Raw genomic sequence first — 11,946 nt, forward strand, 5'->3', positions numbered from 1 at the left:
AACTCTGATGATACTGTGGTCTGGGAGACGTATCGGTAGGTCCTATATCCCAGCTGAACTCTGATGTACTTTCAATCGTCACGGATTCCCAATCCTTGCACCAAGAGCTCGAAAAGATGCAGATATAGGAGAAGCAGTGGGATATGGAATTCAGCACTTAGAAATGTCAAGTCTTACACTTCACTAAAAATAAAAATGCAAATGTAATAAAATATAAACTGTTATCTTTATGGCCAAGTCTTCGAGTCCCTCATACCAAAATATCTTGGACTAGATCTTATCCTATCCACACCCCAAGAATAACAACAAAGCTAGTTTAATTTTAAAAAAAAAACATTACCACCAGTTATGAAAAAAAGGAAAATAAAACACTAGCCTATATAAGGTATTATGCTGCTACCATCTGTAGCCCTTACACCAAGACAAATACAAACAATACTGAAACTGGCCAAAGGCGTGCCATACGTTGGGTGGATTAATCGAGTGTTACAGCTATGTAAAAACACTGGAGAATAGACTTCAGATTCATTATGTTTTTCAAAATCTGTCTCGATATTGTAGTAACCAGCCTTTCATCTAACATACAAAGACCTACTAGTCTAACCAAGAATATACATCCGCTTTTTTGACTTTGATCTTCCTTAATTATAACTTAACAAATTATAACAACTGACAGGAATACCTACATTCAAGTATCACTGTTTTGTTTGTTTGTTTTGGGTTTAACGTCATTTTAAGCAGTATTTCAGTCATTTAAGGGCGGGCAGTTAACCTAACCAGTGTTCCTGGATTCTATACCAGTACAAATCTGTTCTCCGCAAGTAACTACCAACTTCCCCACTTGAATCAGAGGTGGATGACGAATGATATCAGACACAATGTTTTTTTATCAAATCGTCACGGAGAATATCGCTCGGGGATGGAACGTATGACCCCGCGATCCATAGATCTGTGCTCTCCCTTTTGAGCTAAACAGGCTCAATATTCATTGCTAGATTCTGCTTTATATATATTTTTCTCACTCATTATACTAACATTTCCGATGTGCACCTTGTCCTGCCAGGGGATGGCAATATGCAGAAATAGATAAAAGAATATAAAAAAAGGAAAAAAGGAAAGGGGGTGTAAAGTGGTATCTTCGTGAGGGAAAGTGTAACAAACGACGGGGCTTCTTGACGCAAAGTTTAAGTTCTCACTTTATAACGTCAATCCGACTGTGTTTTTATGCTCTTTCAACGATTTACGCTCTAAACCAATACTGGAAAATTGGCATGTGATCTGTAGGTAATATCAATTACGACCGAAAAAAAAGAAGTACAAACCCTAGACTAGCTCCTAGACTATGATATTATTTTTTTTTACACTTTTATGATTAAATGTAGTGAAGTGAGCCAGTCTGTATCTTATGTCCAATATCATAATAATTTCAACATCATTCCTCTGTGGAAACCTCTAAAATAGACTGGCTTTTGTCTCTATGAATTAAATTGGTCAAAAAAGGAAAAATGTAGAAATATATTTATTATCAGTCTCGTGGCTAGTCTATACAAACCCCTGAGAGGATTTTTTTATGTTGTATCTACTTATTTCTAGACTAAAGGAATAAATTTCTAAATAAAAAGACAATATACTTAGCGAAGTACAGTCAGTTAATTAAGCAAAATCCGAAAAAAAAAAGGTTATTTCTTTGAAGAAGTTTATTATAATGTTACATGACAACTCATCCGTATTTTGTTCGTTTGATGCTTCGGTGTATATGGTATTTTGATATGTAGCTTATATATGACAGTGTAACCTCTCGTGGCAAAGTTCATCCCCTGACATCCTAATTTGTCAATCCAGTAAACTCGAGAGGCCATTTTTCTACGTCAGAGAGCACAGGCTTGTCAAAAATGCTGCAAGGCAGCGCAACTTGTATTGTTACTGTTCTCCTAAAATAACAAGTCTTCACTGTTTTCATGTTGTATTTTAGTAGGAGACAGTGGTACTTTCGTATTCTAAATATTTAAGATCAATATTTTAGGAAATTACTTTAAATTACAACAGAGGAATATATATATTAGATTTTACGGTTACAAAAGAATTTGAAATCGTTTTTAAATACTAACAACTCAGGCGCCGTTACAATGAGTAGGTACCTTAAGACTTTTCTCTTAAAAGGAAAACAAATATTTATTTTTTGTTGTTGTTGAATCGTCGTGTTAATCCAATTTTTCTCTCTAAGTTTCGCCGTTGTACCCCTTTTTTCTATTTAAGAAAATATACTTTATTTATTAATTAAGGTATTGCTAACAGATTAGAATAAAACTGCAGAATGTAGAAGTTTGAGCTTTAACTTACGCTCACATCAGAGGGATTTGGACCGTTGTTTAAAAAAATCAGTGGATCAGTGTTTTCTGAACAGATGGATTGCATTTCATGTATTATTTTAAAATCGAAAGAAGTATAAATAAAATGTAATTTATTACATAATTTTCATCACTTTCACAACAAGTACTACATCTGGATATTATGCTCGTGGATATTCTTACATAGATTTATTAAATTCCAATGTAATGCGCGCGGCATATCTGCATCGCTATAGATTCTGTTTTCAATGTTCTTACAACGTCTTGTATCTGTACAGCATGCGGGGCGTCTACAAAATGGTTACATACGTATCAAACAAACACTGAGCATTTATATTTCACATATTGACTGAGGCTTTTCTGATTTTGTTCCGGGCGCACATATACTTCTAGACTTGCATTGCTACCTATGATGCATGAACATCTTTAAATGTGACGATTTCTTTTCAGTACCAAACAGTGCCTTGCTGGTACCAGTGTTACTATGCTACTGCCATGCACTGTCGCTTGGGCAGAAAAGACTCCCCGGTTTTATGCCGGGAACCTCGCCTGCCGTCCCAAATCTCGCTCTCGACATGTGCCAGAGACAAGCTGTTGCCAAACAGCTGAATATTTCTAGAAGCGGAAAGCACGCAGAACCAGTGTATAAATGGTGCACGTGAGTAATGTTTTAAATACGTACCACTTTAGCTGATCAGTAAGGCGATTCTGCCATTCATGATAGCCGTTCTCGCTGGTATAAACAAGTGTAGCGTCAAAATGCTCGACACATCTTTAAATGTCTGTGCTAGTGACGGGTTCCAGCACCTCACCATGTTGCGAAACAAGGTACTTAGTGAGTCAGATAATGGGAATGAAGATTAATATACTTTACCACATACAATGATTTCCCCATGTGCTGATTTATCTAGGGATGCTCATTTGTGTGTTCTAAATTGCCCCAGCTCCAGGCATATAGCTCTACAAATGTCGATGTTCATCTGTCTGATACAATTAAATTTATTTCACATCATCTCATGGTTAGAACGCAGAATCTCTGTACAACAGCAGTGTTACAACAAGTAAAATTTTGATGCAGAGCATCTAATCGCCGGAAAACTGAATTTACAGTAAGGTAAAAAAAATCACGAAATTTAATGATATACATATACTCCATATCGACAAAATTTATCATGTGATCCAAAAGAGTTTCCCAGCCAGTGTGTTTATATACATACCACATGTACACATTGCAAAGATTAACTTGTATTATCTTGAATAAATAACCCTGTTTTATTTCCTCATTCTTTTATGTAATAGCAATAATTTAGAATTCCATTTTATTTTTACTCCAATTCAAAGAACTTCTAGAGGCCATTTCTGAAATTATCTGTAGAATGTAAAAACTGGGTTTAAATTAGGATTCTGTGTAGGTTGAGGGTCTAATTGTTTATTTATTAGCAAGTGATAAGAAATAGATTAACTGTGGTTATTAATCTGACATGGTTGTAAACCCATTGTAAAGGCATTCTCTCTGCAGTGTAGTGAGAATGTTTACCTGTTTCAGATCACGTGATAGGGCTATTGATACGGAGTATAGGGATAAGTTCTATATACATTTTTCCTATTTTCCTAAAAAGCTATCTTTTGAAATAATAAAAATCTTATGCAATTTTCAGCTCCTAATTCCTTTATGTAAGCCTTTCATTAACTGCCTTATTTTTCTTTTATATTTAAAATATCATTTTTTCATTGTCACATTTTAATAACTTCTCCTACCAGCTGCAAAATCCAAAAGCGTATCAAATATAGTCGCCGGTAATAACAAATAACGTATCGACATTGTGTGTAGAGCATATTACTCAAGTCTAATAGAACTGGTAAAACATTATGTATTATAATTGAAGTTCCATAAGGCTTTTAATATTATGTTATGTTAAAAAACAGATACTGCTGCTGTCCAGAAACTACACATAATTGAAAGTTAGAAAAATTACACATGAAACTATATAGTCATGGGCATAAAAGGAGATAAACAAAACAGTGTATTTTATAGTACTTTCTATAATGTTAATCATATTGTCAAACCTGTGACAAATACACGAGAAAACAATTTTAACAAGAAAATAATACATTTTATGTTCATTACAAAAAAAAGTGGCAACCACATTTCCCCTTTTAAAGTTACATGTATTAGTTTAAAAGATACAGATCACTAACTCATAAAGTGATGGAATTTGACGTTTAGCGTTCATCATTCGGCAATTAGCATTAGCTTTCAAACTTTAGCATTAAATTTCGACACTTAGCATTAAATAAATAGCATATATCATTTGTAGGTGGCAGTTAACATTAAGTATTTGACATTTAGTATAACGTAATTGACATGGAGCATAAAAAATATTTTTTCATTTAGCATTAGTAATTGGCATTTAGCATTAAATATTTGGCATTTGGCAATTAGCATGGCACACCGGCGTTCCATTATAAAAAATGCCTTACTGTGAACGTTTTTCCATTGTCCCTTAAATAGTCCCATTCAAACATGTAATGAAGTTCACGTGCTAATGTCTTTTACTGAGTCAGTAAGTGTACACGTTTTCTGTGGTAAATTATCGTTCAAAGCTCTAAATTTGAAAAGGAAATAATGCACTTTAGCTAAATTATAAGGCAACATATCCAAATACTCCTCACACCATGCAATTTGGTGTTGACGTTTTCAAGTTCAAAACAAATTCATGACAGTTCAGTTAGAATTGTTCATTAATTTTGATATTTTCAACATCCCAGACCTCACTGACATGCAGTTAAATGGTACAATTATTGTATCAAATGAATGCAATTGTATACATAAAAATAAAAAGACTGAGGTCACCGTTCGGAGGCTTTTGAGAACCTGAAAATATGACTCTTCTCGTCTGTTCTACAAGTGTTGTTTTAGCTTTCTGGAGAAATTTGTTGTCGTTTAAAGGAAAGGTACAAAAAGCCTCAACAACTTCTCAATCTTTTCTCATTATAATGATACGTGAAAAAATCTGGTATGGGTTTCATCTTAGACTTTCTAAAACTATTTCGAGAAATTTGCTTCTGCTTAATTCAGCCGATATGATTATATTTGTACCTTGAAAAATAGTCAATTTAATGAACAAAGGACAAAACATAACATCAAATTATGACAAGCAAAAAGGAAAAAAAAATCATTTGTGATAAAACTGTTTGATATAAAGTGAGCAAAAAGCAGTAACATGGCAACTTGTTGTACTTGCGAATCTCTGAGGCAATCACGAAGTGTCTCCCAGTATGCCCTTGTCATCTGTAATGTTGCTTTAATTACTCGCTAATTAGCCTCGACCCATTACACGTCACTTAGAAATTAATCTCGACGTGCTCTGTGGTCCACAGTCTTAAATCAACATCATTTTAGATGTAATATTTTAGATACGACGGCTGGGTGACAATTATTGACAATAAAGGTCTGGTATATTTTACATAGCCTTCATAACAAAAGTGTATCAAGAATGACCGAGACAAGATTTGATTTAATTCCATTACAGCTGAATACCACAGTGAAATCAAGTGTTTTGTCAAAGATGCATAACATGAACAATACTTTTTAGTTCAAGCCAAAATTTAATTATTTTTAAATGCTTGTTTATTTATTAATTCATCATATAAATGCATGCCCATATACAGTGTTAAGCGTGTTTTCATTTGCGATATCTGTATGTCTGTTGGTATCAAAGACCAAATCACCATATGCACTTTTTTTAGAATCACGATGGTTTGCTCGATAAATGCTTGTTTTCATGTAACATCGACATTTTTTTTTTGGCTCTGAATATGCATTGCTGAATATACATTGCTGAATATGTATTGCGATTAAAATAATCCGCTTATACATGAAATGGATACCGGTATGTTGGAAAGAATATTAAATATGAAAACTGAAGCATTTTAAAGAGCTTTGCTAGAGAATTATGTAACGATACATTTTCCTTTTTTGCTGTACATTGTAGTAAACACATTCTATAATTGATTACAGTGTGTACGAGGGCGTGCTCCCGTGTCTCGGAAGAACATTGCCAACAGCAAACAGCGCCAGTGACTGGTACCTGAAACTCATCTATAACCAAACAATGGCATCGAAAATGTCAAACAGTCTGTGCCAGAGATTTCCATGTAAGAACGTTTTTCTTGGGTTAAAAAGATTTCTGCGTTAAGGAATTGCTGAAAAAGAATAAACTTTTATGCATATATGATATGTCTTTAAAATGGAAATTAGCCATGTGCATCATTTCTACATGTTTAATAAACATTAAAAATATTAAATGGGTATGGGAATTTGAAATTAGAGCAACCGATGACATCGTGGACAGTAATTATTTGTCACCAGTGTGCAAATACACCCTCTTCTTCCGAAGTGTATTGACCATTGACAGTGTCGCAAGCTGCGACTGGTCTCCACTTCTATTGCGTGGTTGCACCCCCCCCCCCCCCCCTCCACACACACACACACACACACACACACGAAATTCAGTTTGCCAGTATATGTTTTATTATTCTGTAAAATTCGGTTTTCAGATATCTCAAACCTGACTTGCGTTGATAAAGATATGTCAGCGGTTGGCCAATGTATGCAGTGGACCACAAAGTCGGCTACAGATCATTTCTATGGACACTTTTTGCCTCGTCAACCTCTAACGGTGCAAAAGAAGAAAATGGCCGCTATTTACGCATGCATGTAAGATACTTCTAAAGACACCTAACATATCTTAAAATAACTACAATAACATTGGCTGGAAAATAAACTCATCATTTGACTTTCAATAAACGTAAAACATCTTCATGCGAGGAACCCATTAAAATTAAGCTGCATGGCCAGCACAAAGTCGGTTGTATTACCTTTAAACGACCAACCGTGCTGAACTTAATTCCCGAAAAGGCATCTATGGTCATCTCGTTATTCTCGTCCGACATCAATTTCAGTAATTTGAATAAACATTCTATGTCTGTTCTAAACAATGATCAGTAAATAAAAAGAGTCACCAGGTGCTTGAATAGCCATATTTTCTATTTGCAAACCGCTTTTTGTGACCTACTTCATAGACTTCTACCAAGTAAAATAATAGCACTTGCCACCGGCTTACACGGAACTCGATTATACAACATTGAATTGACTCACATGAGCTTAAAGGACAACAGAATATGGCACCATTGAGTCCAAGCACGAGGGAGACTGTAAACAGCCCACAGAGCGCGTAAAGAGCTAATAAAATCTATAAAAAATACCTTTTAAATCAATGAACGCATCCAAGCAAACTGGCGATACGAATTACAATGCCCCTCACGTCCTAAATTCAGTTACCCCTATCGGGCCTCAGTCAAGCGTTTAGACGGACTAACCAGATTTATAGCCTTACTAAGACCTACAGATGTAAGTGGCACTTGGAACCTTTGATGAATAATAATGCAAACATTTGGACTTCAGGCTTCTCGGGTTTCACGACAAGACTCGTGTCATTTATCACATTTTCTTTCCAGCATTTCGGTGGCTACAGCCGGCTGTTTCCATAAGGAGCTGAAGAGTTGTTCGGAACCTAAAAGAAAGTTGATGTACGACTTTTACATAATGTTGTCAGGAAAATGCCGAGATATTGCCGGGATTCCACAAACAACCTCAATATGTGAGTCTTTGATTTTGCTTTGTATACAGCATCTCCTAACCGTAATTCAACCCTTGAAAATACCCGGTATAAAAACATTAAATTACTTTATGACATCGCACTCAGATCAAACATTCAGACGAAATAAACATTATAGAATTTATACGTAGATGTTATTACACGAGTGTCTTTTTATATCGACTTTATTAAACGAGTTGTAAAATGCGAGGCTCTGCCGAGCAATATATCAAGTTAAATAAATTGAATTTGGAAAGGCACAAATGTAATATTCTTTTTATCATATGTAAGCTTTTCCCGCTGAAACATCAAAATTTCTTTCGTTTTAGTTCGACTATTCAAAGAATGGGTAGAGCTAACGTTCCGATTTGGTTAAATTTTTGTATGTCAGCTGGTATCTCAGTAACCACTTGTGGGAATGGATTAAAACTTCACACACTTATTCGCTGTGATAAATTGACTTACATTGCACAGGTTCCATACCTTTATTTTGCTTTTTATACACCCGAAGGGATGTATTATGTTATGACGCCGGTGTCCGTCTCTGAGTAACTCTTGAATCTCTTTCGAAGAAACTTAATACAAATGTTCACCACATCGAGACGACGTGCAGAGCGCATGTTTTGGATGACTCGCTTCAAGGTCAAGGTTACACTTAGGCCAAAGGTCATATGACTTTGTTTCGTGTCCGCTCTGTAACTCTTGAACCCCTTAAAGGATTTCGAAGAAACTTTACACAAATGTTCACCACATCAAGACGACATGCAGAGCACATGTTTCGAATGGCTCGCTTCAAGGTTAAAGCCACACTTAGAGGTCAAAAGTCAAACCTGCTCCACATTGCGGTGCTCTTGTTACAAAATTATGTCCCTTTTTCGACTTAGAAACTTTTGGTTAATGTTTTGTATGTAAACTAGTATCTCAGTACTCATTGACAGGAACGGATTGAAACTTCACACACTTGTTCACCGTCACGATCTGAGCTGATATGCATTATACATGTACCATAACCCTGTTTGGCATTTTTACAAAATTATGCCCCTTTTTCGACTTTTATATTCATTCAGTTCACAAGGCTGCTGAATACATGTAGTCGAGCGTTGCTGTCCTCCAAATTTATGTAATGGATTTATTTCACTCCCAGGACGTCGATCATGTGATAATAGCATTTAAGTTGGTCATATGACTAAAATATGATGTAGCTATTCGATATAAGCAGTTTAATGTCAAAAGTTTTCCACATCAAATTTTGATAGGATTATAACTGGAAGAAAGCCTCGTTTTTAATCGGATATTTAATACGGAACGAGCTACACTATATTTTTAAACTGATAATTCAAAAAACCCAAATAAGTTGCTTTTTGCAAACAATGTAACATTATTACTGCATTTTTATGCCCCAACCGTTACAAAATGTGCACAAAATCGTGTCCAGCCGATAACTTTGTTGTATATCGTCGGATTTTGAAATAGTTTGGTACAAATATCTGTAACTTCTTATGCATGCATTGATATTCAAACATTTACCATAACAAGACGAAATGTCGCGTTCAAGACCATACCATATGTACCACAAAGGTCAATGTCACACGATCTCGGTTATTTTTTATGCACTTGTGTATATTCAAAAATCTTAGCAGACGATACGACACGTTGCATCTATTAGCCTCACACGCAGAAGTAAAATTAAATATACACCTACACATTTTTGTATAAATGGATTATATTTTACATCTGTAACATTTGTATGAATATATAAATTTTCATATAACTTGGCACAAAAGATGATGTGTCGCGTGTTAGACATAGAAACCTAGCTCAAAAGTCTTGGAGGTCAAAGAATTAAATCCATTTCTTTTCTTGTTTCGTCTATAATCTTTGTAATTTTGTACTCAAATAACTTAGTTCAAACATCCACCATCAGAAGACAATGTGTCAGTTGCAAGATTTGGACCCAGTCTTAAAGTTCAATGCCAAAGTTTGCGGTCAGGGATTTTATGTCATTTTTCTTGTCTGGTCTGTAACTTTCATATGCGTAGAAGGAGGTACAAACTTTCATCACAACAAGACAATGTAATATTTATTTAAAGATGAAATAGATATATACAGTCACCTTTAATGAGTTCTTAAAATCAGTTGTAAAAGTTTCTCACACTTCTGCGTCTTACAGTCACATAGCGTGGCCATGTGATATGGACACATTTTCGTTCATAGAAACCAGGTTACCATACTATATGGTCGTACATATCGTCAAGTACGTTAGATATGTTGATAATTAAGATACGGACAGATTAATGAGGTATATACACTAAATATACAATTAACGTTACTATATATGTCACAAGACATTTGGTAAATGAAAGGCTCTGAAGCTGGTCAGAATGAACTTATATTTTCAGTTTTACAGAAGCTTTACTTTTTACACTCTGGGTTTTGAAACTACATGTTTTTCTTGCCGTTTCACTGCGTGCCTGCTAAAGTTGTTCGACATCCAACACAGTATCTGTACATTTATGTGATATTAAAGTCGACCTTAATGACATTGTTTTAACGGTTAAGCATTGACTGTAATGATGTTATATCACCATGCCCTTCGACTTGTACGACTGAAAAACTCAAAATGATGCGATATTTAATGGTTTTTATGACACGGGTGTATGTAGTAATATATGACATATAACAACATAATTTACAAACAGTTTCCATCATCCTGATTCATTAACATCGTCAATGTAGGTCCAAACTGAAAAAGAGTCGATGAAACCGTACACTAATTACTCTATTATAACAAGGGCACGTCCTTTGGAACAAAAGTCTTTAGAACTAGTTTTAAATCGTGTCTTATGTCCAACAAAGCTTCACATTTATATTTCTTAAATGCACCTCCAGGATTTTTGTTCGCATGCCTTCTGTCAGCTTTCAAAAATGCGATTCCAATTCACTTGTAATATGCTAACTACAATACGGCGGCTTTTCAAGTTGTTGCAAACGCAAAGTCTAAACCGTTTGAGTGCACCATATGCATGATATGTAAGAAAGTGAAACGGACGTAGGATTTTAGTCCACTTCACATGGTTGCATTGAAATAACGCGATTCACCGCCGAGATGAAATCAATAACTAGATGGAAATGCGCGGGAAATTTGGCTGATCACGTGGCTTTCAGAAAACATTTCCGTGCCAAACTGCACCGGTGATACTTTGAAAGAAAAGAACTGATCCTGTGACCGGTCCATTTTGTTCATTTCACCATGTTTCTATTTTAGCTCCCCTTGTTGCCGGGAAATCTTCAACAGCACGGGTACCACAACCAGTGGCTAGTGCTCCAGAAAATCTGCTTTCAGAAATGTCTATCCTAGGAACAGGGATGGCTAGCATGGAAACAAGAAAACCAACCGTGGCGTCCGGAATCTCTTCTTCAACGGTTACGGAGTCTACAAATAAGATTTCTTATCCTGACAATGGTTCCCCGTCACGGACTGTAGACTTACTTTCCACTGTGGCCCTTGTAGCGTCTTGTCTCACTTTGATTAGACTGTCTTAGATAATGGGATATCCGCAGTAACTTTATACATAAAGCAGGGATGTAACAAATGAAAGTGTTCACGCATTCTAACATGAGAGGTGCTATGTGTATATATAGTTGTATAAATGTAAGAAATTGTACCGTTTTCGAAAGAATGTGACGCTGTCAAGTATCTCACGTAAATAACGAAAGGTTCGCTTTTGTTTAACAGATGTACTTTATTGTAAATTGGTAACATAGTTATTACATGCTTTGTATCTATCACAATGACGTTGGTACAGCTCGGTGAACGTCTTGAGTTTCAGTTTAAGTAACTGTAACCACAAAATGCCAGTTTTCTGCTCACTGAGGGTAGATGGCTGCTCTGTATTGGTGAGAATCTGTGTGTTTGGTTCGGGAAATAGAGTAAGTAC

At 35.6% G+C, this 11,946-nt stretch overlaps 1 protein-coding gene across 1 annotated transcript; it reads left to right on the forward strand.

Annotated features, from left to right (window-relative positions):
• The first annotated feature begins 1,772 nt into the window (after positions 1-1,772).
• On the forward strand, positions 1,773-11,767 carry LOC123535357 (uncharacterized). The gene is made up of 6 exons (XM_045317988.2): positions 1,773-2,130; positions 2,799-3,006; positions 6,370-6,506; positions 6,909-7,068; positions 7,869-8,011; positions 11,274-11,767. The coding sequence occupies exons 1-6, from the start codon at positions 2,127-2,129 to the stop codon at positions 11,549-11,551; spliced, it is 930 nt and encodes a 309-aa protein (XP_045173923.2). The 5' UTR covers positions 1,773-2,126; the 3' UTR covers positions 11,552-11,767.
• The last annotated feature ends 179 nt before the right edge of the window (positions 11,768-11,946 follow it).

The sequence above is a fragment of the Mercenaria mercenaria genome, chromosome 12 (genome assembly GCF_021730395.1).
Source record: "Mercenaria mercenaria strain notata chromosome 12, MADL_Memer_1, whole genome shotgun sequence".
Classification (NCBI taxonomy): domain Eukaryota; kingdom Metazoa; phylum Mollusca; class Bivalvia; order Venerida; family Veneridae; genus Mercenaria; species Mercenaria mercenaria.